Source organism: Macaca fascicularis, chromosome 4 (genome assembly GCF_037993035.2).
Source record: "Macaca fascicularis isolate 582-1 chromosome 4, T2T-MFA8v1.1".
Taxonomy (NCBI): Eukaryota; Metazoa; Chordata; class Mammalia; order Primates; family Cercopithecidae; genus Macaca; species Macaca fascicularis.
This window is the reverse complement of record NC_088378.1, coordinates 22,931,330-22,959,250: the sequence shown is the minus strand read 5'-3', so window position 1 is coordinate 22,959,250 and position 27,921 is coordinate 22,931,330. Positions and strand designations below refer to the sequence as shown.

Below are 27,921 nucleotides of genomic sequence, written 5' to 3'. Positions count from 1 at the left end.
GGAATTGGGTTGCTTGGAGGCAGAGAGAGAATTAGCCAATGAGTAAAAACTATGGCATTTGAATTATGAAGAGAAAAAGTACAAATTGGGTTTTATAAAGAGATCACTAGAAACTTGAAGAGAGAAGAGGATCAACTTTAAAAGCAAACTGTAGGGGAATTGGAAAAGGAAATTTTAAAATTTAAAATATTTAAACAGGCCATTACAAAGATAAAAGGCTTTTGGGAAGACTTAGGGCCTAGGACTTCTCATGTGAAGCCTCTCATATCTCTAGGACACCAACATAGGGCAGAGTCTTACTATGAGGCTTTTTCTCCTGAACACCCCTTCACAGTCCCTGGTAAGCTAGATTGGGACATACGAGAACTCCTTTCTTTTAGGCCAATTGCCTCCTTTGTCCATTTCCTCCTCACTGTTTCATTTGTAGTAAAAAACAGTCTTAAATTGAATGCTTTAAAATTATAACCAAAAAGTCTTTAAATACAAATCTTAAGATTGTGCTGATAGAAATTTGCTAAGCAAATCAATTCTCTGAGTACAAAAACAATTGCGTCAAGTTTCTGTATTTAACATTAGCCGTGGCCAATATTGTGTTGCATAGAAAAATGTCAATCCAAATGAAAGAATTAACTTCAAGTTAGAAAATAATATGGATTCACAATTCTTCTCCCTTCTTATTCAAAACCATGCAGGTAATATATGCTTTAAACACTAAAAATGATGAGCATGAATCTGCAATTCAAGCCCTCAAAGATGCTCATGAAGAAGAAATTCAACAAATTCTTGCAGAAACAAGAGAAAAAATATTGCAGTATAAAAGCAAAGTAACAGAGGAGCTAGACCTTAGAAGAAAGATTCAAGTTTTAGAAGCATCATTAGAAGATCACATAAAAATGAAGCAGCAGGCTTTGACAGAATTTGAAGCTTATAAGCACAGAGTTGAGGACATGCAACTTTGTGCAGAAGCCCAGCATGTGCAACGCATAGTGACCATGTCTAGAGAAGTCGAAGAGATTAGAAGGAAATTTGAAGAAAAATTACGGAGCTTTGGACAGCTTCAGGTACAGTTTGAAAAAGACAAACGATTGGCATTGGAAGACCTGCGGACTGCTCACAGACGGGAGATACAAGAGCTATTGAAGTCACAGCAGGATCACAGTGCCTCAGTAAATAAAGGGCAGGAGAAGGCAGAGGAACTACACAGAATGGAGGTGGAGTCCTTAAACAAAACGCTTGAGGAGCTAAGACTTGAACAGAAGAAACTAATTGAGGATTATGAAGGCAAGTTGAATAAAGCTCAGTCCTTTTATGAGCGTGAGCTTGACACTTTGAAAAGGTCACAGCTTTTTACAGCAGAAAGCCTCCAGGCCAGCAAAGAAAAGGAAGCTGATCTTAGAAAAGAATTTCAGGGACAAGAAGCAATTTTACGAAAAACCATAGGAAAATTAAAGACAGAGTTACAGATGGTACAGGATGAAGCTGGAAGTCTTCTTGACAAATGCCAAAAGCTTCAGACGGCACTTGCCACAGCAGAGAACAATGTTCAGGTAAGTAAAGAATATTATATTCAACACATGGATTTTTTTTCTTTTAAATATATGTATTTTGTAGGCTAGAGAGCAGTCTGACCCACTTAGAATCACACCACTTAGACTTTTTTTTTTTTTTTTTAACTTTCCTGCTTTTTCTCTGTGAGAAAAATCAATGACAGGATAATTTATATTACCCTGTAGTTGTTATTTCAGAATTTCAGATGTTAGGGGCCCAAAAAGACAAGCTTAAAACCTTGTTAATTATTGACTGGGCACAGTGGTACACACCTGTAATCCCAGCACTTTGGGGGGTCCAGGCAGGAGGATCGCGTCAGGCCAGGTGTTAGAAACCAGCCTGGGTGAGTGAGCTTAACGAGATAATACTGTTTCTGGGGGAAAATATTGCTAATTATTTACAAAAGGATTTTAATATTGGGCTTAAAGTTTAAATACATTTTTTTCTTTTCCTTTCTCTAATAATGGTTTGTCTGCTAGCTGATATTTAGACACTGATCAAGAAATTTTTCAAACTGTACTTGAAGCCATCCAAAGCTCCGCAGTTTTTCTTCAAATTCCCTTCTAATCTCTTCGACTTCTCTAGACATGGTCACTATGCGTTGGACATGCTGGGCTTCTGCACAAAGTTGCATGTCCTCAACTCAATTAGAAAGTAATTCAGGTTACTTTCTAAACCTGAATTTAATAGGGGTATTGCACAAGTCTGGGGGCAAAAATGCTGGAAGTCCACAAGTTTTGTTTTGTTGGCTTAGAAAATTTCGTAGCCATGTTTTTAATACCTGTGCAACATTAGAATGGATTAGAAAGTGTAGAATAGCCTTTTCTGATTGGGTCATGTGGCTTATGAAAATATCAAGTTATAAGTCACCAATACTTACAGATTTAAAAATTGGTATATACTTTAGTATGACTTCTAATAGGAGAAAACTGACCCTTATAATTTAAATGAATTAGTATTATTCCTGCATTTTAATAATGGCTATTTAATCTTTCTTAGGGTCTTCAAAAACAGCTTGATGATGCCAAGGAGGGAGAAATGGCCCTATTAAGCAAGCACAAAGAAGTGGAAAGTGAGCTAGCAGCTGCCAGAGAACGTTTACAACAGCAAGCTTCAGATCTTGTCCTCAAAGCTAGTATGTCTGACCACAGTTTTTGATGTAATGCTTAGCTAAAACCAACACAACACTTTTTTTTTTTTTTTTTTTGGAGACAGAGTCTTGCTCTGTTGCCTGGACTGGAGTGCAGTGGTGTAATCTCGGCTCACTGCAACCTCTGTCTCCTGGGTTCAAGCAGGTCTCCTGCCTCAGCCTTGAGTAGCTGGGACTACAGGCACACGCTGCCACGCCTGGCTAATTTTTTTGTATTTTTAGTAGAGATGGAGTTTCGCTGTGTTGCCCAGTCTGGTCTCGAACTCCTGAGCTCAGGCAGTACCCCCGCCTCGGCCTCCCAGAGTGCTGGGATTACAGGCATGAGCCACCATGTCCGGCCCCAACACTTAAATGTTAATTTAAGGTAGCAATTTTTTTTCTTCTAATATTTTAAAACTACTTAAACTGTAAATATGTTAAAGGACTCAATATCTTAGTAATTACTTATAAGATACACAAATAACTTTTTTTTTATTTTTAGGAATATATTTTTATAGAAAACTTGAGAGTTAGCAGATAAAATACCAATAAATTAGTCACTGAAAGAAAAACAGGCTGGGCGTGGTGGCTTACACCTGTAATCCCAGTGCTTTGGGAGGCCAAGGTGGGCAGATCACTTGCGGCCAGAAGTTGGAGACCAGCCTGGCCAACATGGCAAAACCCCATCTCTACTAAAAATAACAAAAATTAGCTGGGCATGGTGGTGCATGCTTGTAATTCCAGCTACTTAGGAGGCTGAGGCATGAGAATAACTTGAACCTGGTGGCAAAGGTTGCAGTGAGCCGAGATTGTGCCAGTGTACTTCAGCCTGAGCAACAGAGCAAGAGTATAACAAAAAAAAAAAAAAAGAAGAAAGAAAAATGAAGCACACTTTTCAAGAGGTGTTGTCCTTTAAAAACATACATTTTATTGTCTGGACGCGGTGGCTCACACCTGTAATCCCAGCAGTTTGGGAGGCTGAGGCCGGCAGATCACAAGATCAGGAGGTTGAGACCATCCTGGCTAACATGGTGAAACCGCGTCTCTACTAAAAATACAAAAAAATTAGCCGGGCGTTGTGGTGGGCGCCTGTAGTCCCAGCTACTCGGGAGGCTGAGGCAGGAGAATAGCGTGAACCTGGGAGGCAGCAGAGTTTGCAGTGAGCGGAGATCACACCACCGCACTCCAGCCTGCGTGACAGAGCGAGACTCCGTTCCAAAAAAAAAATATATATATATATACACACACACACACACACACACACACACGTATATATATATTTATTTATTTTATTTATTTTTTTGAGACAAAGTCTTGTTCTGTCACCTAGGCTGGAGTGCAGTGGCATGAAAACAACTCACTGTAGCCTGGACCTCCTGGGCTCAAGTGATCCTCCCACTTCAGCTTCCTGAGTAGCTGGGACCACAGACATGCGCAACCTTGGCTGGCTAATTTTTTAATTTTTTGTAAAGACGGGGTCTTGCCATGTTGCCTAGAGTGGTCTCAAACTCCTGGGCTCTAGCAGTCCTCCCACCTTGGCCTCCCAAAGTGCTGAGATTTCAGGTGTGAGCCACCATGCCAGCATTTGTTTAGTTTTTAGAGATGGGATCTTGCTCTGTTTGTTGCTCAGGCTAGAGTGCAGTAGCATGATCATAGCTCACTGCAGCCTCAAACTCCTGGGCTTAAGTAGTCCTCTCGCCTTAGCCTCCCCAGTAGCTGGGACTCTAGGTATGCCACGGGCTAACTTTTTTAAAGATGAGGCCTCACTGAAAAAATATACATTTTAAAGTGTTTAAATTAATTGAACTATATGTAAATTATAGCAGTTCATTTCTTAGGGCTTGTTACTAAGGTTCATTTTTATATACTAAAGCTGACTTGCGTATTTCTTGAGTGGCTGGTATGCTGTTTCACAGCCATTACTGGAGGAGGTGGGTGACTTGTGTCAGTTCTGAAGTTGTATTTTGTCTAAGTGTTTAGTGTGCCCAGGAAGGCTGTTTGAGCTGGTTCTTTGAGGATCTCGTTTGATTTTGATTGGCTTATCAGTGAATCTCAGATTTTCCTTCCTCTAAAATGGTTGTTTTTAATAACCTTTAGTGCACATTGGAATGACCTGAAGGGTTTCTGAAACTACAGATGCTGGGCCCCACCCTCAGAGTTTCTGATTCAGTAGGTCTGGGGTGGGTCACATTTCTAACCAGAGTTCCCAGGTGATGCAGGTGATGCTGGTCCCGGGTACTTTGAGGACCTCTGCCTTAAACTATCCTTTCTATGAGACCTTTTTCTTCACTCACTCTTCATCTCTCTGTCTCTCTCCTGATTTTTCTCCATGTTCCCTGCTTATTGCTATCATTTAAAAGATTCTTTCATAACCTTGCTGTCTTTATCTGTGTCTTATACCACCTTAGTTTTTGGTTGGTTGGTTGTTTTCATTTGGAGACGAGGTCTTGCCATGTTGCAGGCCATAGTGCAGTGACTGTTACAGGTGCAGTCATAGTTCACTGCAACCTTGAACTCCTGGGCTCAAACAATCCTCCCACCTCAGCCTCCCAAGTAGCTGGGATTACAGGCTCCACTTTAGGTCTTTATCTGGCCTCTTGCCTGAAACAAATTCAGTTTCAACCAAACTGCTATCTGCCATCTTTGTTTCCTACATACAGATTTTTTCCTCTTTATGTTAGAACTTTAAAATAAAGAGATTAGAAAAGAACAAATCACTCATTTGACCCCACAGTATCAGTCAGTGCATCCTCTCCCTCCTTCTTTTATTCCCAGGAGACTTTTTTATGAAGCCCTGAGGAGTGGCGCCTATTTCAACCTGTTTAGCTTGCAGTCTTCAAAAAAAAAAGCAGTAAAATGGTGCGAGGTGCAGGAAGCAACATTAATCATGTGAAAATGGCATTTTAATTTATTCTAATATGCTAATAAGTATTTTCATATACGTATTTCCATTTTATGTAGTGAAGAAACAAAAGGAAAATTTGTACATATAGACCGTTTATTTTACTTAAGTATAAAGTACAGTTGTGTTATTAAATATAAACTGTTTATCTCATAGTACAACTGATTTTTAAATTGAAGGGATTTTCTTTTGGGGGGGATAGGTCATATTGGAATGCTTCAAGCAACTCAAATGACCCAAGAAGTTACGATTAAAGATTTAGAATCAGAAAAATCGAGAGCCAATGAGAGATTATCTCAACTTGAAGAGGAAAGAGCTTTTTTGCAAAGCAAAACCCAAAGTCTGGATGAAGAGCAGAAGCAACAGATTCTAGAACTGGAGAAGGTAAAAAGTAATGGACACTCCATTCCCCCCCAAAAGAGTTCAATTTTCCTCTTTTTCAGATTTGAAGTATTTGGAGTATTCCTTGCTATTTCCTACTTTAGTGGTTATTTTTGGTTCTAATTTTGAGGAAATGGGTATACAGCTAGACTATCCTATACTGTGTGTATGTTCAAAATATGTGGATAACAATCTATATAATATAAAAACTTAAGACATTTCAACCTATTTCAAGCCAGAAATTGAATAAACTCTTATTTCAGTGGAGTATATACTTATAGTTAATCATGTTTGTTTTCTATTAATGAAATATATTACTGCATATACACATAGGAAATTTCTGTAGAACTGAAAATATGACAGGCTTCAAGCTCTGAAAATGTATACCAACATACTGAATTTCTAGTTTAACAAGTGAGACATCATTTATAGAGTAATTGCTGAATATATATTCCAGTTTTTCAGATGCCCATAATACCAAGTGGGAGTTTTTGGACATCCTCTTCTTTTTCTTTCCCTCAACGTCTAAGTATTTTGAAAATGTCTATTCTCTTTGCTCTTTACTTACTTCCATTAATTCCTTAACCTGGTGCAGTCCTCTCTGACCTTCAGTCCACAGAATTTGCTTTTGCCTCAGCCCTCAGTGACATCCTGATTGGTGGACTTGGTGGATCATATCTTACCATGGTACCTACTAACCACTGATTTACAATCTCTCATCTCTTATTTCACATTCTTTCACATTTTTCTCCTACCTCCTTGGCCTTACAGTCTTCTTTGTGAACTTCCCTCCTCCATCTGTTCCCTTACCATTGATTTTCCAGTATTTTCATCTCATTCTATGTACTCATTCATTCCAGTAACATCAACTGTCACTTATTCAGGGATAGCTTCTAAATCTTTAGGTCCAGACCAGACATTTTCTCTGAATTTAAGTCCTTATATCCTTTCCACTAGATATCTCCATTTATGTTTTTCACAAACATCAAGTTACCATGCCTAGAACTTTCTTCTTTCAAAAGTACTAAGTTTCTTTTACTCCTTATTTCAACCAGTAGCACCACCGTCTATCTAGTTGCTAAATAAAAAACCTGAAAGTCATTCTTGATTACTGTTTTCTCAACCCCTTTATCTGTTACAGAGTCCTGTTGGTTCTACTCCCTTAACATATTTTTATTCCATCCTCCCCTGCTCATACCCATTCATAGATCTGAAGTTTAGGCACGTGTTAATTGCTTGCCTGGACAACTGTCTAGCAGCAATCTCTGATTTCAGTTGGCTCACCAGCCTGCTTCCAAGATGATTGTTTTAAAAAGTATATCATTTACTTAAACTTCAGTGACTTATCAGTCCCTTCAGAAGAAAATTCAGAGTTCTTAGTGTAAAAGACCCCTTCTCATTATTTTATTCCTGCCTACTTCTGAGCCCCGTCTGTCACCATTTTATCGCCTTGTGTCCTGTGTTCTATCCAGACTGCTTAGCTGCACTGACTTTCTGTCTCCCTAAACTTTGCCATCTGGTTAGCTACTTATCATCTTTCCAGTGCTGCACAACAGTAGAAATGGTTATGAATGTAGGCTTTTGACACCAGACCTAGGCTTGACTTTTTCTTATCATTAATCTCCTCTGGGCTTGTTGTAAGAGTTAAATGAGAAATGTCATCACCAGCTCAGACGCTTTCTCTTCTGAAAAGCCTTCCCTGATACCTCTCTGTCTCTGTCTTGGTCTCTCTCTCTCTCTGACACACACACACACACACACGCACGCACGCACGCACACACACACGCACGCACGCACGCACACACACACACACACACACACACATGCTTTCCCACCCCATCCAAGTTAGGCACCCTTCTAATATACTCTTATAACACAGGATATACATCTGCTTTAGTTCGTTTTGCATTGCTGTAAGGGAATACCTGAGACTGGGTAATTCATAAAGAGAAGAGGGATATTTGGCTTGCAGTTCTGCAGGCTGTGCATGAAATGTACTACTGGCATCTGCTTCTGGTGAGGCCTCAGGCAGCTTACAATCATGGTGGAAGGAGAAGGGTAGCCAGCATGTCGCAGGACAAGAGAGGGAGCAAGAAAGAGGAAGGAGGTGCCAGCCTCCTTTAAACAACCAGATCTCACGTGAACTCATAGAGTGAGAGCTCACTCATCATTGCAAGGACAGCACCAAGCGATTCATATGGGATTCACCCCCCTGATCCAGACACCTCCCACTAGTCACACTTCCAACATTGGAGGTCACATTTCAACATAAGATTTGGTGGGGACAAAAAAGTGCAAACCTGTGTCAACATCCCTTTTTCATAGAACTTATAAAACTATATTGCCACAGTCTTTTGACTTTTTTTCATTATTAGAACTGTGAATGCCCAAAAGGTACTTGATTGGCATTCAAAATTATATTGAGTGATATCGTTTGAGTGGGTTAACTGGTAAGCCATTTTGTATACTATTTTGACATAAAAGGAAGCCCTTTACTCTTAAGCTTGCAGATGTATTAACTCACATTTGGTCTAATATAATAATAGTCTATTTTATCTCTTGCTTTAAAATTTTTCATTTTGTGTGGGCTCACCTGTCACTTTCTGAGAACACTAATGATTTATTCTCATGTTTCGTAGTCTGGATCCCACAGCACTCAGTTTATTCAAGCTTCCATATTTATAGGGTATTCAAATTACCCTAATAGCAGTAATGAAAAAAGCAGGTACTAGTTATTGATCTTTGTCTGTTTTAATTTTAGAAAGTAAGTGAAGCAAAGAGAACTCAGCAAGAATATTATGAAAGGGAACTTAAAAACCTGCAAAATAGATTGGAAGAGGAGGTGACTCAATTAAACGAGGCCCATTCTAAGACTTTGGAAGAATTAGCTTGGAAGCACCATATGGCAATTGAAGCTGTCCACAGTAATGCAATTAGGGATAAGAAAAAACTGCAAATGGTGAGTAAAAATTTAATTTATCATTGCATTGTAAATTGACGAGATTTCTGTAATAGTCCAGTGTGACCTATATTGTAGAGCAATGATTTGCTTCTTTTTTTTTTGAGACAGAGTCTTACTCTGTCTCTCAGACTGGAGTGCAGTGCAGTGGCGCAGTCTCGGCTCATTGCAACCTCCGCCTCCCAGGTTCAAACAACTCTCCTGCCTCAGCCTCCTGAGTAGCTGGGACTACAGGTGCATGCCAGTACACCTGGCTAATTTTTGTATTTTTAGTACAAACAGGGTTTCACCATGTTGGCCAGGCTGGTCTCGAACTCCTGACCTCAAGTGATCCTCCTGCCTCAGCCTCACAAAGTGCTGGAATTACAAGCGTGAGCTACTGCACTCGGCTGATTTCCTTCATTTTGATGACTGCTGTCTTGTAATCATTCTCGAAGTCATGGTTCAAAGAGTAACATACCTGATAGTTCTTGATATGGGATATAGCTTATTGAATTGATATGAGACATTGCTACTTCATATAAGCCATAATAGAAACACTGTTTTTGTTCTTGAACTGTCTCTTCATGAGACAATCTAATAGGTGTGCTCTTCAGGAAGGCTCAACTAGTTGAAAGTACATATTCTCTCGTAGTTAGTTTTCTTCCTTGAGAAAATGATTTATGTTTTATTTTGTTTGTTTCTTCCTCAATTAAGTATTCAGCTTGCTAACAGTAATATATGACAGACAGAATTGCAGAGTAGGAAAAGCAAAGTATCTGACAGACCTTGGCCTTACACTGAGCTTTTTGCTTATTAGCTGTATTACTTTGGGCCCCAAAAGCTATGCCTCAGGCTCCTCATCTGACAGAAGATATGATCCATCTTAAAATGTTCCTTTGAGGATTAAGTCAGATAAAGTGTTGAGTACCGAGCCATGTTCTAGCACATGATGATAAAAATTAGTTATTAGTACTTCTTACTATATACAGTACTGTTTTGCATCTTTTAAAAAATTTAACTCTTATGACACATTATTGGTTTGATTTCTGTACTCATTTTACTGAAGAGGGGATGTGCTCGAGCACATGCAACCGGTAAGACTCCAGCCTTGAACTCAGGTTCCAGATCTGTCAAACCCCAGGCATCTAAATACCATCATGTAGGCATTTAGTAATGATGGTTGTTATATATTTCACGAATGGTACTTTACAGTTTACAAAGAGCTTTCTCATATATACCTTAATATTTATGACTTGGAGATTAAAGTTATTTTTATTATATAGATGGTAAAATAGGTTATATAAACCTTGATGATTTCCTCAGAGCCGCAACGCTATTAAGAAGAGATAGGATATGAATTGAGATCTGCCTCAGTGTACTTTCCTTTTGTGACACGACTAGCTGGGAAAAATATTTAAGACCTAAACTTAATTTAAAATTCAAATAAAACTTCCTGTTAGAATGTTATTTCTTTCTAAACTTATTACTATTATGTTTATGTAGCCAGAGACAAAAGTTAATGACACATTGTTTCTCAAGACTCTGACAGTAGTATTCTGTGTGCCAGGTCACTATTCCAGAACCAGTTTGCACAGCATTAGTTATATGAGGCATGTACGTGCTTAGCAATTCTGGTTGCCTGTATCACATGTTCAGAGTTTTACAGAAGAGTGTTCTGTGGTAACTGCTTCTTCTGTACTCTCTTTCCTAGCTATCTTTTGGTATTATTTTTCATTTCTACATTCATTTTCACCTTAACCACCTTCTTTCTTATTGGAATAAATTGCATATGTCCTGCCTTTAGCCTTTATTCCTCTCTATTAAGTTATAAGTGCTAGAATCAAGGCATCTTTCACCAATGTCATTTTTACCTCATTACTTTACTCCTCATTATCCCTTCACCTGATTAAATTTTAATTTTCTAGCACCTGCCTTAAACTACTTAAATTTCTTAAAGTCTTTCTTTAAAATATGGTTGCCATAAGACAGATGACATGAAATTTCTGATATGTGAACATATTCACCACCCTATTGCAGCCTTATTTCTACCCTTCTTTTTGTTTTTATCAGAGTAACTTGTGTATCACTTGCTCTTTCTTCCTCTCTTGCCTGTCTACCTCATGTCTGAACCTAAGCTGAAACCAGCCTCCTTCCAGAATAGTCTTCCTCCAGTATCAGATTCTCTCTTAAGGAACATTTAGGTGAAGATGACTTCTCTTTTCTTATTATTCAGTTATCAAAAAGGGTTGTATTGCCCATAACTGTAGTTGACCCACCACAACTGAGAGTGAATGTACAGATAACCCATGCAGAAAACTGTTAACATAGGAGACTTGAGGCTACCATCCTTAAAAAGGCAAGTTGGCCCTTGGCTGGCATCTGGGAAGTTGGATTTCTGGAGGGACCCCCCCCCCATTCCCTAATAAGAATGACTCACTGGCCTAAGCTGTGGCCTAACCACGCAAACAGTGTGGTTTATGCTGAACACCTGCTTTCCTTCTGGGAATCTGGAACTTTGACATGTGACAGGAAGATGGTACCTGTATGATCAGTCGCCGATAAAAAACCTGGGTACTGAGTCTCTCATGAGCTTTCCTAGTAGACAGCATTTCATACAAGTTGTCACAGGTTGCTGGAAGTATTCAGCCTGTCTTGTATAAGGACAACATTTCACACAAGTTGTCACAGGTGTCTGGAGGTATTAAGCATGTCCTGTGTGAGAGGGCTCTTGGAAACTTTGTACCTGTTTCTGGCAGACTTCACCCCATGTGCCTTCTTCCTTTGTGGTGTGTGCTTTGAGTCCTGTACTGTAATCACAGCCGTGAATGTGACTATACCCATGAATGTAAATCATCAAACTCGGGTTTGTTTTGAGGTCCTCTGACACTGAACCTTATTTATTCTTCTTCTCATTTTACACTGTAGAAATATTGAACTGCATATAGCATACTCTGCTCTTTTGTGCCTTCATGGTGGTTAGCACATGCTTTTTCCCATGCCCAGAATGTGATGTTCCCCTCCTGCTCCATCGCCTTTTCTTCCTTCAAACCATGCTTAGGGATTGCTTTCTCTCTAAAGGTTTCCCTGCCAACCTAGACATTATTAGTCCCCCTTCCATATACTCCCATACTCCCTATGCATGTCTAATTTAGTTAATGTTATTTAATTGCTTGATACCATGAGCTTATTAAGGGCAGGCTCCATATCTTATTGCCTTTGTTACCCAAGTGTTAAGTAGCGTGCCTGGCAAATAGTAAGTGGTCTTCAGTAATTATCAGTTTTACCCGTTTTGCTCTTTCATTTGCCTTCATTTTGTACTTGTTCATTCTCTACTATGTTCCAGCGCTAGACCACTGATTTGTAGAAGTGTTACTGGATTTCATTTTTTATGTGAACATAAAAGAATTTGAGGGAAAAATTTTTTTGAATTCAAGACCTAATTAGAATTTTGTATCTCACATTTTCTGTTTTTTGACTTCAGCTTGATCTAGTCCAGTCACATGCTCTCACCATTTAAAAACTTATAACTACATTGTAAATGAGTCAGAATGATAGAATCTAAGCCACTATGGGTGTCACTGTTAACTCAGATATTGTTAATTAAGGGTAAGGCCAATTTGAAGAGCAAAGTTTCAGAATACAAAACAGAATAGTCTTGTTCTTGGAGTCTTCGAAGTATATAATACTTGCAATTTTGTAATTTTGTAAAAATTTCTTTTTCTAAGGAATTGGAAGAACAACATAACAAAGAGAAACTAAACCTAGAAGAGGATAAAAATCAGCTTCAACAAGAGCTAGAAAACCTAAAGGAAGTACTGGAAGACAAGCTGAATACAGCCAATCAAGAGGCAAGAATTCTTTAGACCTGTTGCCTATGTTATAGATATTAATAATAATAACTTATTCTGGTGACGTTGTATAGGTAGGTGAGTCTTATGAAGGTAAAATATCTAGAATAAAAATAATTTAAAAACTTTAATTGATGTTGAATTTTTCATGACACTCTGGTTATGTTCCACCAGTTAAAATTTACTGTCAAAAACATTAAGGTGCTGTTGTGGGGAGAAGCAAAACAAAATATCACCACATAGGAAAAGAATAAAAGAGAGTTCTCTGCCCTTTTGCCAAAAAATAGCTTATTATTCTCTATACTGCCTCTTTTTCTACAATTTCAACAGAAACTGAGGATGGTAGCTAGAATCAATAGGTTTAATCTGAATTACAGTCTGTGACATTGCTCTCTTAAGACTAGATATAAATGAAAGAAGAGAAAAGAGGGAAGTTACAGCTCTTCTTCAACCACATATCAGCAAAGTTCCAGGTGGGTTAAGGATTGGACTATAATATGAAAATCATGGATATGAATATAAATAAAATATGAAAACAAAAATAACAAACCTGAGGACAAAGAAAGCTTTTTGATCATGATAACAAAGTTATGAATCGAAACATAGAATATTTGTACAGTTAAAGCTAAAACTTCTTTATATCAAAACACATCATAAGCAAAATTTAGAAAGAGGAAAAACTGGGAGAGATGAAGTAAGAGATTGACAGATTGACCAACAAAGAATTCATGTCTTTAACACTTTAAGAGTATTTACAAAACAGTAAGAAAAATACAGACACCCAGATTATCTTTTTAGAAGCTAAAGATGAACATGAAAAAAAAAATTGTTTCGTATAATTTAAGAACTGGAAATGAAATCAATGAGATGCCATTCCATTACCGTAAAATTAACACTGATAAAAAAAATTGAGACCATGCATTGTTAATAAGGGTAAAGAAATAAGCACTCAGAAACTGCTGATGGGGATACAAAATTGTGTAATTTTCCTGGAAAGGGATTTATTGGCACATAGAAAGCCTTAAAGAAAGGCTTTAATGCAACAATTTCATTTTTGTGTATTTAACCTACGCAGATAATTACGGATTGCTGACAAAATTTCAGCACTGTTTGTAGTAGAAGAAGTATAGAAAAACTTAAATTTTCTCAGAAGTCTGTCTGCCTAGAATAAAGGGAGTCTTCTCCTAGTTCACACAAGTTTTGTTTGCTTCTCTTTCCATGTTCTGGGACTGCTTCCACGCTGAGGGGTATTGCCTTTTTCCTGCTTAGAGGCACACATGGCCTAGCAACTGCCTTGGTACAATCCAAGGTCAGGAAAATGAAGGCATTTAGGGTCCTTCTAGGAGTTAAATACCTTCATTCCAAGATGTTAGAGATTTTATTCTTAATTGCTAGTAAGTATATATGAATTTTTTCTGTAATTGACTCATTCAATTGAGTGGCTATTAGGTACCAAAGCACTGTTACACACTGTGGTTTCAGTGATAAGTCAGTCAGACATGGTGCCCACTACTATGGAGAGACAGACACAAAAACAAGTAAATACAAGTTTGATGCATATTACAAAGGGTGGTAAGTAATTAACAAGGGCTTGTCAAAATAATAAATTTAGGAAAGCTTATGCAAAGGCCCTGAGGCATGAGAAATCTCTAGGAATTGTAAGAATACCAGTTGTATTAGTCTGTTTCATGCTGCTGATAAAGACATACCTGAGGCTGGGCAATTTACAAAAGAAAGAGGTTTAATTGGACTCACAGTTTCACGTGGCTAGGGAGTCCTCAGTCATGGCAGAAGACAAGGAGGAGCAAGTCACATCTTACATGGATGGCAGCAGGCAAAAAGAGAGCTTGTGCAGGGAAACTCCCATTTTTAAAAAACCATCAGATCTCATGAGACTCATTCACTATCACAAGAACAGTGCAGGAAAGACACAACCCATAACTCGGTCACCTCCCACTGAGTTCCTCCCTTAACATATGGGAATTGTGGGAGTTACAATTCAAGATGAGATTTGGGTGGGGACACGGCCAAGCCATATCACCAGAAAAAATGGAGTGTGATAGCAACTATAATAATTAATATTTAATGCTTACTGAGTCCCAGACTTTGTTTTATATAGCCTCTTCTTTACACTGTTCTCTTCTTTAATCCTCACAGCAACCCTGTGCAGTAGATACCAGTTCCTAAGGCACAGAAAAGTTAAATAACTTGCCCACGTCAGCACATAATAAGTAGATAAAGTCAGAATTCCATTTCAGGTAGTATGCTTTCAGAATTCAATTCTTAACCCTAGTGCTACTCTTTCTCTCAATGAGTATATAAAGACCAAGAAGAAGGGATGCCATGCTGAGGCTGGAGATATCAGCAGGGGCTATGCGTGGAGGTCTTATAAGCCCCATGAAAGATTTCAAAAGTTATCCTAAGGGCAGTGGAAAACAGTTGAAAGATGCTAAGTGCAAATATGTGGATGCTTGCGCAGTGGGTGGGGCTTATGCTCATGTCCGTATTTGTAATTTATAAAAAACTCACTCTGGTATTGCAAGGAGAATGGATTAGAGAAGAACAAATACAGATAGATGGATATATCAAGAGGAGGTTTCTACTTACTGTATTCCCTCAGTCTGTACATTAATAAGGAGAATCTGAGTATTGATTTCTATTGCAAATGACAGAAATCCTAGCTCAAACTAGCCTAAAGAAAAAGAAAATTTAATTGACTCATATGACTGTAAAGTCCAAGGATAATGTTAGCATCAGGCAAGACTAGATTCAGAACTGAAATTGTGACAATAGAACTCAGCTTTTCTTTTTCTCTTAAATTGGGTTTGTTCTCTGGGTTGACTTCATGCTTCAATCATATATTCCCTGAGGTGTGTGTGCAGCTGGCAAAAAACCTTTTCTAGGAGCTCCTTTTAAGTCCTGAGATCACTGTGACTAGATAAGCTTAAACCATGTGCCTGCCCCGAACCAATCCCCATACCAACAAAATGAGATGACGTTACTGGTTTACACTTCAATGAAGCGCTTCATTCTGGAGTTTAAGTTGAATGCTTACTAAGACCACATGAACCGATAAAGAATGTGAGTAGATGCCCCAAATGCCATAAGGAGATTTTGTTATTGGGAGACAATAGGTGTTTTCTCCAAGTATCCATTTTTATTGTATTTAAGAAAACAAACTGATCAGTTATGTTCAACACTTACTTTGCTTTTTACATTTTGTTACATTTAACTTTGCAGAAGTTTGAAGTTTTTGCTTATTTAAATATTCTATCTCTAATTAGATTTGTAATGGCCTTAATAGGCCTTCTCTTTGAATTCTTTACATTGTTACTAGAATACTATTCTTTTTGTTTGTTTGTTTGTTTTCTTGAGGTGGAGTCTCCCTCTGTTGCCAGGCTGGAGTGCAGTGGCGCAATCTCGCTCACTGCAACCTCTGCCTCCCAGGTTCAAGCAATTCTCCTGCCTCAGCCTCTCAGGTAGCTGGGATTACAGTGGTGCGCCACCACGCCTGGCTACCTTTTGTATTTTTAGTAGAGATGGGGTTTCGCCATGTTGGCCAGGCTGGTCTTGAACTCCTGACCCCAGATGATCCACCTGCCTCGGCCTCCCAAAGTGCTGGGATTACAGGCATGAGCCACTGCGCCCAGCCCTAGAATAGCATTCTTTATAATTTAAGTTTATGGAAGAATTTTACCAAACTTTCAAGAAACAGGTGATTCTTTTCCTGTGAAAATACTTCAGAGCAGGGAAAAGATATGTAGCTCCTCTAATTATCTTATGAGATTAGCATTCCTTTAGAGACACCAACAAGATAAAATACTACCACCACCAGTATTGCAGAGCATATACCTGCATGGAGAGGGGACCAGAAGGTTGTGCACCCGGGGAGGGAATAGTGGGTCAGAGAAGGATTGAAGGAGAATTTTTTTTTTTGTAATGTCTGTATTTCCAAGGAGAAATAGGTATTATTTTTAAATTATCAATTTTAATTTTTGTAGAAATTTCATAGGCTAGGCCATTTTGTAAGAATGAGGTTTTTACTTTATAGCATTGTCCTAAATAATTTGAAATATTTCATGTATGTATTTTAGTATTCGTAACTTTACAGTAGGGTTATGCTTAATCAACAATTGTCTGTTAGCTCCTAATTTCAAGAGTGTATAAATTCAACTCTTAAAGATTTCATAAGACAAATTTTGTATGGAAACACAGGAATCACAACTTACTCTAGTTTATAATACGTTTACCAGCTTATCAATATTGACCTAAATTTATCCCCTTTGCAAATAGGAGATAGAGACTCAAATGAAATATACGATTAAATTTTAAAGAACGGTTTTTAAGATATTTTTATCTAAAATTTTGTTTTACTCTTTTATATAATCTTTATCTTGCTTCAGCTTCTTATAGGTATTTTATTATATGGTAGAACTAGGAATTCTCTTTGTTGGACAAAGGTATGTCTATTCCTCTACATGGTTGTCTTGAAAAAAGAAAATCTTAAATATGAAAGTCTTTTCAAAACACAACAGAAGAAAACTGTCATGGTTATTTGAGTGCTTTTTCCAAATTAATCAGGAAATTGTCCATTCAGTAAAATTACAACCAAATAAAATAGGAAGAAATTGTAAGACTATTTTGCTGTTCTATTACAATGAAGTATATTAAAAGTACCCTATTTACTTACAGATTGGCCGCCTCCAAGATCTGGTAAGGAAAAGTGAACAAGGTCTTGGCTCTGCAGAAGGACTTATTGCTAGTCTTCAGGACTCCCAGGAAAGGCTTCAGACTGAGCTTGATTTGACTAAAGACAGCCTAAAGGAGACCAAGGATGCTCTATTAAATGTGGAGGTAATTTCATAATTCTACTATAATCTAAACAGCAGCAAAATAGAAATATAATTTAGCCATTTGACCTACAGCTATTTAAGCAGCATATTGTATATAATTAGTGTATTAGTTCTTAGAACTACCATAACAAAATACTACAAACTGGGGAATTTAAAACAACAGAAATTTATTCTCTCATAGCTCTGGAGGCTAGAAGTCCAAAATCAAGGTGTTGGCACAACTATGTTCCTTCCTAAACTCTAAGGGAAGATCCATCCTTGTATTTTCCAGCTTCTGGTAGCACCAGGCATTCCTTGGCATTCGGCAGCATAATTTCCGTCTCTGCCTATCTTCACATCTTAAAAGGATACCAGTCATATTGGAACAAGGGCTCACTCTACTCCAGTTTGACATCATCTAAACTTAATACATCTGTACTGACCCTATTTCCGAATAAAGTCACATTCTGAGGTACTGGGAGGGTAGGACTTCAATATATCTTTTAGGGGACACAGTTCAACCCATAACAATTGGAATGTGCAGTTCTTTTACTGGTAAGAGTTAGAACTCTCATATACAGCAAGTAAGTGCTTCTCTGTGTCTGCAGATTTCAGAAAGACTCTGCCTTTTTTCTTCCACTCTCATGAAGCACAGCAAAGATTTAGATTTTCTTAGATAGTAGAGAAAAATAATCCATAAAACTGGGTGTGTCGTACCCGGAGAGTTGTTAATCTTTTCCTTCAGAGAGATGGTTTAGACTATAGGCGCTGAAGTCAGGTTGGTTGTATGTAAATTCTGAATCCTCCACATAGTGTGTAGCTTTGGGCAAAGCCTCACCTTCCACATCTGCACAATGAAGGAGGGGTGAGGGGGTAATAACACTCTTCACAGCACTATTGTAATAATTAAATGAGATAAACCATTTACAGCACAGTGCTTAGCAAAATAGCAAACACTCAGTAAATATTGCCTTTTACTAATATTATTTCAAATTTTCTTTAGTTTAGAATTGGTGACATTTCAAAAGCATATAAACAAGGGCACTTTAGTGAAAATAATTATATTTATATTTTATCTATGATATAATTATATTCTGTGTGCATTGAATATTTATTATCTTCCATTTTGAATTATGTGACAATAAATTACTTCATTTTCCTCAAATCTTCATTTCCTTACGTTTACCTTTCTCCAGTGGCTGTGTGATATGACAGTTTTAATATATAATAAGAAATAATTGGAATTTAAAGCTAGTATAATATACAACTTGATATATTTAATTTCTGTGATGCCAAATATATTGACTATAATCTCGATGGTAGCATTCTATGGTGTGAAACTGAACTGGATGACCGAACTATGTTAAGACGTGTTTTTTCCATTGTCAAAAAATGAAAGGAAAATGGTATTTTAAGGTCATACAAATATATTTAAAAGTAAACAGTCAAAATATTTCTAATGAATTTTAGTTGAATATAGGTTGTGTTTATATGGTATAATGGAGGTTCTCTCTTGCCTTGGTGCGCACCCAGTTCCTGACTTTAAGGTATTTTATCCTGATTGCCTTTCCCCCTGCTGTCCTGGCACTGAGTTTTGGGCTTAGTGATTCAGTTTCATTTCTTTCAGGTCTTTTTTCATATTTACATTGTACTTCTGTCCAGTAGTAGATATAATAAACATTTTAAGCAAAACTCTATCAGTTGTTTATTTTCTGTTCTGCTAGGCAGAATTTTAACTGAGAAAATATAGATACTGCATCCTAGTTTACCATGACTCTGTGTAAGCTCTGTAAGACCAAGTGTTTTTTTTTTCTTTTTTGTACCTCTTTTCCTCTACCCCAATAATGTCTAATGATGTACTTTGCATTGAGGAAAAGAAATACTTTTTAAGCAATCTACTCCATTTAATGTTGCCTTTGGTGGAAAATACAGAAGTTACTAGAGGCAGAACACTTACTGAAAAGAACAGTTGGCTAAGATGGCTGCCTTCAGTTTTCAAAACTTACTGCTTAGTAGCCAGGCCAACAATGTAGAATGGCAATTTCAACATTGGCTTGCTTTTTTCTCATTAATCTGGGTATACCCTTCAAAAACTGCCACACCACATGTCATCAGCAAATGGGTGATCTCGAAAGGGTCACTGTGATAACAGGAAGATAGACCATCATCTGCTCCTCTTCTGCCTTGTGCCCCGAGAGCAGCTGCTCTGCTGGCAGGGGCTGATGGCTGCCACTGTTGTCCAAACAGGTCACCTCTATCCCCAGGCTCCACAGAGCCACTTGATTCATGCTAATCTACGGGAATCTTGTATATATTGCCGCATATTACCATAACACCAAACACATGGACAATTAGTTTGAAGTTACATAATAAAAACAGTAGCCTAAATTCTGCATACTTATTTTTATCGTGTCAGTTAGATACAGCTATATACTTAAGTTCTGAGCAAGTAACATACTTTCGAATATGAGTATGAGTGAATTTGAATAACATATCTGTCTATGTAATGGGTGTACAGGTGAAGGTAATTGGATGATCAATCTACCGTTAGATACTTAATACATGTAAAGTATAATTAAGATGATTAATGCTGACTTTAAACTATTTAAATAATTTGTAATATAAGCCTTAACAAAATACAGTTTAGACAAGAACATTTAAAATATAAAATTTGTTTTACATATTTTATTTTCAGAAAATCTTGAGTCATTTTCACAGATACCATTATCAATTATTGGGCTATAAGTATTTAAAATTAAAAGTTTTAATACAAGCTCTTACTTAAAATAACCAGCAGTGTTTGTTTTTGAAGTTTAGTCTTCATTGAAAAGTTTTTATTCTTCAGGGTGAGCTAGAACAAGAAAGGCAACAGCATGAAGAAACAATTGCTGCCATGAAAGAAGACGAGAAGCTCAAAGTGGACAAAATGGCCCATGACTTAGAAATCAAGTGGACTGAAAATCTTAGGTACATTTTCTGTTCTGTAATCTTCGCAATAAAGACATACAAGAAAGTTTTTCTCTTGTATAACTCATATTATCCTATGTTAAAGACATAGTAGCAGTATTTTAAATTGAAATTTCCTGTGATTAGAGACAGAGAAATTGGATTTTTTTTCTGTTCGAATTCAGATTTACTTTTTGCATTTCCTTGAATATAAAATAGGCAGAAAACTAACCTGAAATCAGAAGACTTATTTGTTCTGGTACCTATTCTGCTGTTAATAAATTGATAAATCAGTGATATTGGGGTAAGTTACCAGTTTATTTTACAGCCCTTAAGTAAATAATCTGCTTTTACTCAGCGTCATAGACTTTTGAAGAGGATTAATTAAGCACTTAAAAAACCCGTGGACTCTTACAGTCATTGAGAGGAACAATTCTCTTTACAAAGTAAATGCGTTTGTTTTATTTTAGGCAAGAGTGTTCTAAACTTCGTGAAGAGTTAAGGCTTCAACATGAAGAGGATAAGAAGTCAGCAATGTCTCAACTTTTGCAGTTGAAAGAGCGAGAGAAAAACGCAGCAAGAGATTCATGGCAGAAGAAAGTAGAAGATCTCTTAAACCAGGTAATTAATAATCTGTACATGGTGAAAGTTCATTTCCCTTGACATTCTCTAGCTAGGGAAATATTGTAAAACTCTGTTTATTCACTGTATTTTGTTATTTTTCGTGGGGCAAACTTAAAATTTTTAAAAATACATAAAACCAGGAAGATGTATTTATAAACTTATACATTGTGCTAATCATTGTTATATATGCAGTATGAATACTGAGAAGAATGTATTATGATTTTTTAGTTTAATATTTGACCTGAATATATTTAAGATTTTAAATGGGAAAGTTACCTATTTTTTGAAAGTATACCATCTTTTTTCATGTCATTAGATACTGTTTGGGCAACAGAGGGTAGAATTTATTATATGTATCGTGATTACCTAAAATCACTTATCAAAAATGAACAGCTTACTTTTCTCAATCCTGCTATCCTTCAAAATAGTTTAAGCCCCTTAGAGTATAATATAAACAAAAGGTGGTCATATTCCTAAATCTGTGTTCTTATGTTATGCTCACTTATTTCCATAACATTTGTAACTGTAATTAAAAGAATGTACACATTTTCACTCATTTACACAACTTTTAAATTTATTAATTCTTAGCATTCTTCCACAGAGTGAGTCATTAAATAGGATTAACTGCGTGAATCACCAGTTGATAAGCAAGTGTAGAACTTAGACAGGAAGCAGCTCAATAATGTAGTGCCAGAAACCTACCATTATCTTTCTATTTGTGAGCATGATGAATTTCAAAATAAACAGGATAGACTTTTTGTAAGATCATTTGTTACATAGCTACATACATGCAGTGTCTTTCAAGAATACTAGGGGCCTGCCAATTTGTGTTTGGTATCTCATAATAATTTATAATGTTACTCTGAAAAGAGAGAATACATGTTCATGTTTACATTTGTGTATATATGAGCTTTTGTCAGTCACTTGAAACTCAGACAAAAATAAGAACATGGAAACAGCTTTTACTAGAATTTGGATACCATATTAGCATTGCTTATGATAGACTTACTTTACATTCCTTTTAGGGACCCAGAAGGACAGATTTTGCTGAGTAGAGTGGTACTGATCCCCTATCATTAGACGAGCAGTAAGATTCTGCACCTAGAAAGATTAAATTAGTTTGATTATTTAATAAATATATATTTTTTCAACCAGAAAGTATTAAACATAGACAGTTTTTGGCTAGGTTTGCACTGTGAAGTGGCCCACCACCTCTCCTACCTATTTTCTATCAAATTGTTTTATTTGTTACTCCTTTAATCTCTTGTATTAATTTGTCAGATGTCATCCATACAGCTCTGAATTTTGTTTTCTTCTCTTTTTCCTTTGGGTGTCTATTCTGCAGTGTTCTTTCCTGAGAGGGCCTAATGCTGTGCGTCTTGTGGTTCTGTATATCATAAAATAATGTATTACATATTAGCTCCAGTTTTTGCCAGCTTTATAGAATTTCTAAATCAATTTTCAAAGCAGATTAACCATAAATATCAAGATAACCAGGAATTAATGGGTTCCAAAGGTAAAACTATTCTGTGATGCTCCATGCCATCAGACCATTTCCAAGATTATAATATCTTCCCTTCTCCTGACTTCTAAATTGTTTAGGCACACGCATTGCCATGGAGAAACTGGCAAGTAGCTGTTGCACTCCAGGATTGTCTGTGCCTGAAGAAAATTAAGAAAGCAGGTTCTCAAAAAGATGCCCCGTTAAAGTAAAAGTGGGTATGATGCTTTCAAGGTTTCATTCTTTCTAGGCATATTAGATGACAAAAAATTATAGTAGGACCAGTGGTTCTTTTTAAATGGAATGTCATTATGGACAAAACCTTCCTTCTTGGCTCTTTGGATCTTGTTCTCTGGACTCCTTTGGATGGATTTCTAGAGCCTGTGCTCTAAAGCCTGCTCTACCACCTTCTGCTTGCCTTCCCCTGCTGCTAAGCCCTGTTCCCCATAACCTCCACCCCCAGCCCTACCCCTAGGACCCCTTCCCTGCATTCACTCCTGCTGGTCTCTCTCATTTCCTTTAGCCTTTGCAAGGCCAGCAGCCTTCAGCACGTTAAGGGAAACAGACCTGGCGTGGCATTCGTGATATTAAAGGAGTAAGACTGAGGAATGGAATTAGTGTGCCTAGGGCTTAGGCAGAGGCATGTACTATGAAAAAGCATCAGAGGATGTGTGTTTTCACATATTTTAACTATTTCTGAGTGAAAACATGAGATTTTTATGCCTTAACACACCTGAATTTCATCCTATTTAGGGGAAATAAATGAAATGTCTTTCTTATGAATCTCTTGAGAGTTAAATTAGATTTAAGCCAGCCATCGTGGCCTGCCTATCTAAAAATGAGCATTAAAAGCATAAAATTTTCATTTTACTTGAATCAGATGTTTTTCACTTCATGGAATTTTCCAAAAGCTATTATTCTCATTCTGTGCTACGATTCAGTCAATTTTGTATCTTTTAGTTTCCTTGTAATATTTCATTGTGTTCTCTTTTTCTGTCCAATGATTACACTTTAGTCCAAGGCTAATTATGCTTCTTGGGTTGATCAGTGTATACGTTTGAATTCTTTAAAGCAAAAGAACTACATTCTTATGCTTCAACTCTATCCAAGGAAAAGTGATTATATAGAGTTTTCTGTGATCATATTTTCTATTTGTGATCTTAAAATGCCATCACATGTTCCTTTCTTTCATCTTTTTTAAGGCAGATTTTATTTTGGGTCCAATATAATGATTTACTTATTCAGGCTTAAAGCATTGGACTGAGAAATTAAGGGAGATACACAGACCATTCAGACACAGAACTGTGGAATTTTACAGTTTGAGTCTGACTCTCCATTTTGTAGATGTGAACTTTGAGACAAAGTCATTTAGCTGATTATAGCCATGTATCTGACACAATGTTTACACTTCACAAATTTACAATCTAATAGGAAGATTTATATATAGGTACTTAAAATAAAAGTTACTGTGCAGTAGGTGACTTTAAAAATGATCCAAGCAGTTTATACTGAGTAATGATGTGTTGGAACTGGCTTCTACCAGCTCGTCATAGCTAATTGTGCCCCTCTTCCCAGGACTACATTCGGGGACATCATGTTGATGACTTGCAGTCACCCGTGGTGGTTGCATTTACGTCACAGCATTTATAGCATTTGTAGCAAATACTACAAATCAGGTCATTGCTTTTCAGAGAGCTGTTAAACATTTACCAAAATACCACTGGTCAGGAGTATACAGTCAAAAAACAGTGTAATATAGCCAGTGTGCTTGGGGAAGGTTTCATTGAGGAGGCCAGCTTTAGTGGGACTCATGAATAGGGCAAAGGATGAGCACAGAGGAGTGACAAAAGTACAAAGGTTTTTATTCACTTAATAAACATTTTATTAAACGTGCATATTTCCCAGGCACTACGAGGAATACAGTAATAAGAAAAACAGAGTTGGGGGCAGTTTGGATAGAGGTTATTGTGGAAAACCTTGACTTCCAAGCTTAGGAGTTTAAAAGATTACTTGGTAAACTGTGAGATTCTGTCAAAGGTTTGTGGAAAAGAGAATAACATGCTGAAAATTTTATTTTAGGAAGCTTAATATGACTTTTATATTGAAATAAGAATGAAATAGAGATATTTAAATTTAAATATCTAAATTAAAGTGTTTGGAACTGAACTCTTGAATGGACACCATGTACCACCAGCATCCCTCAACCTCAGCCAAACTGCTCTTCCTAGAACTAGCATCCGTTCACTGTTCACTGCTCAGCCGTCTTGGACTCCTGTGTTGTACACCAGACAACCTGTTCATCAGCACTCCCCACTGCTCTACCTTCAAAATAAATCTAGGACCTGCCTATTTCTCCCTAGTACCGCTACCACCATCTGATTCCAGGACACTTGTAGTTCTTTCCTGCACTGCAACTGTTACCTTGTTTCTACTCTTGCCCACCTACAGATTATTTTCTGACCAGCCAAAGTGATGCACTTAAAATATTAAGTTGGATTATGTTACTGTCCTGTTTCAAGATGTCCACTGACTTCCTACCACAATTAGAATACAGTCCATACTCATGCCATATCCTCTAGTACGCTCGTGATCTGGTCTTTGGCTGCATTGCCAACATCATCTCCTATCACTCTCTGCCTTTGCTTTTTTACAGCCATACTGGACCCTTGCAGTTCTTGGAACACACACAACAAGCTGAACCTGTCTTGGGGACTTTGCACCTACCAGTCCCTCCACATGGAACCCACTTTCTAGAGATATGCACAGCTTTTTCTTTCACTTTATTCAGTTATCTACTCAAATCTTAACTCCACAAAAAGAGCTTTCTTGACTTACTTTCTCTAAAATAGCACCATCATCTTTCATTAGCCCCCTATTCTGCTTTGTATTCCTTCAGATCATTTACTTCTACACAGTATATATTGATTCTCTCACCTATTCACATATAAGTTCCATAAGACCTGGACCTTTGTGGTGTTCACTGTGGTATCCCCAGCACCTAAAACTGTGCCTGGCACATAGTAAGCACTTGGCAGTTGTTGAATGGAGTGAACAGAATGAGGCACAGAGACCAAAGAAGTTTTCAGATACATAAAATGCAAATAATTCTGCCCAATTAGGACCTGGATTAAGTTTATCTCACAGCAGGTGCAAGAGAAACTGTAAAAGGATCAATCATCTGCTTTGGTAGAAGAGAAGAAAATGTTAAAGTTGACTTGGGTTTGAGCTAGACGAAAAGGAAATCATCATCTGAGACAAGGAAGTCAGGATGAGCTACTTATTTGGGGTGGGGTGTGGGTGGTTGGGGAGATGAGATGTAAGTTTTCTCTTAGATGTATTGATTTTACAATCATAGTGTATTTTAGAATTTTTCATGCTCACTAGGAAAGAGCAATGACTCGACTAAGAAACAGCATTAAAATAAATGCTCTTGATCAAGAGCAATTGAAAAGCCAGATTCAGTAAGGTTTGTTGTAAACTGCTTTCTGATTTTTAGACCAGTGCTATCCAATATGATACTAAGTATCTTTTCTTTTTGCTCTTTTAAATATGGTTACTGAAAAACTTTATACATATGGCTTACATTCCTGTTTCAGTTAGAGAGTACTGATGCAGACTATCTAGATCATGACACTATTTGACTACGTTTGGCATTAGAGCTCAGTACTCATTCTGCTATTCTTTTTTTTTTTTTTTCTGAGATGGAGTCTTGCTCTGTCACCCAGGCTGAAGTGCAGTTGCGTGATCTCAGCCCACTGCATCACTGCAACGTCTACCTCCTGGGTTGAAGCGATTCTACAGCCTCAGCCTCTTGAGTAGCTGGGACTACAGGTGCATGTCACTGCCCAGTTAATTTTCATATTTTTAGTAGAGACGAGGTTTCACCTTGTTGGCCAGGCTGGTCTTGAACTCCTGACCTCAGGGAATCCACCTGCCTCAGCCTCCCAAAGTGCTGGGATTACAGGCGTGAGCCACCGCGCCTGGCTGCTATTCTTTTTCTTAGCTTTAAATTTTCTATTATGTTAGCAAGGAACATATTCTGTCTCTTTTAATTTTTTTTTTCTTTTCTTTTTTTTTTTTTTTTTTTTTTTTTTGTGAGATGGTGTCTCACTTAGTCACCCAGGCTGGAGTGCTGTGAGGTGATCTTGGCTCACTGCAACCTCTGGCTTATTTCTGTATTTTTAGTAGAGATGGGTTTTGCCATGTTGGCCAGGCTGGTCTTGAACTCCCAACTTCAAGTGATCTGCCCACCTCTGCCTCCCAAAGTGCTGGGATTACAGGCGTGAGCCACCACACCCAGCCATACCACTACCTTTCAATGGAAGAATAGATGGAAGTAGATTCTGAGGTAGAGGGAATAGCAAGATACCTAGAATAATAATCTCTTCCTGACTGGGTCTGGTGGCTCACACCTGTAATCCCAGCATGTGGGAGGCCGAGGTGTGTGGATCACTTGAGGCCAGTAGTTCAAGACCAGCCTGGCCAACACAGAGAAACCCCGTCTCTACAAAAAATAAAAAATAAAAAAATTAGCCAGGCATGGTCATGCACACATGTAATTCCAGCTGCTTGAGAGGCTGAGGCATGAGAATGGCGTCAACATAGGAGGTGGAGGCTGCAGTGAGCTGAGATCACACCACTGCACTCCAACTTGAGTGATGGGGTGAGATTCTGTCTGAAAGAAAAAATATCTTCCTAAGATAACGCAGTCAGATTCCTTGACAGGTTCCCTGAGCAGTGACAGCAGATAGTGAAGCTCTCTCCCTGAAGGCTCTGAGTCCTGTCTCCAGATGTCAGGAAAGCAGGAACCTATGTTGAATGTACATTCAGAGCCCTGGGGGAAAGAGATGACTAGAGTAAGATAAAGGAAAGTCATAGGAGACAGAAACAAAAAGACTAAAGAGAAATAGCATATGAAGAAAAGAGAAAAAGCCAGCTAGAAAGGAAAGTGAGAATAGCTGGCATGACCTAATTTCACTTTCTTAGAAAATGTGGAATGGAATTAAAGTCTACCAAAACCAACCCAAGTCCATCAGCCTTATTTTTCCTATGCCAAGTCCTGAATTCAAAGTTAATTGGTGATATTTTCCTTTAAATATGAAAGTTTGTCTTTGATTTCTCTTCAGTCAAAAAACTGAATGACAGTATTACTTTGGCTACATTATATCCTCTTTTATCACACTTATGTGGTTAGTGTTCTTCCTCTGAAGATTGTTTTTTCTTCTAAGATAAAAGATGCTAAATTGTTTTCTGAATTGATCTAAATGAT

The 27,921-nt window shown here is 37.6% G+C and overlaps 1 protein-coding gene across 16 annotated transcripts in view; it reads left to right on the top strand.

The window, feature by feature from the left end:
* Nucleotides 1-27,921, top strand: part of FAM184A (family with sequence similarity 184 member A) — a 128,762-nt gene that overhangs the window by 65,061 nt on the left and 35,780 nt on the right. For 12 of the 16 annotated variants that reach the window (XR_012433381.1, XR_010586213.1, XR_012433380.1 and 9 more), the window contains exons 2-9: nucleotides 693-1,547; nucleotides 2,548-2,683; nucleotides 5,782-5,963; nucleotides 8,722-8,919; nucleotides 12,627-12,749; nucleotides 17,442-17,603; nucleotides 20,427-20,548; nucleotides 20,998-21,148. Coding sequence is in view for 13 of the 16 variants with exons in the window: in XM_074036948.1 (XP_073893049.1) it covers nucleotides 693-1,547; nucleotides 2,548-2,683; nucleotides 5,782-5,963; nucleotides 8,722-8,919; nucleotides 12,627-12,749; nucleotides 17,442-17,603; nucleotides 20,427-20,548; nucleotides 20,998-21,148 (1,929 nt within the window). In the remaining 3 variants the exon portion in view is untranslated. Of the gene's footprint in view, nucleotides 1-692; nucleotides 1,548-2,547; nucleotides 2,684-5,781; nucleotides 5,964-8,721; nucleotides 8,920-12,626; nucleotides 12,750-17,441; nucleotides 17,604-20,426; nucleotides 20,549-20,997; nucleotides 21,149-22,753; nucleotides 22,867-27,921 lie in introns of all 16 variants that reach the window. The other 4 variants (XM_074036951.1, XM_074036952.1, XM_074036949.1 and 1 more) reach the window with 2 other exon arrangements.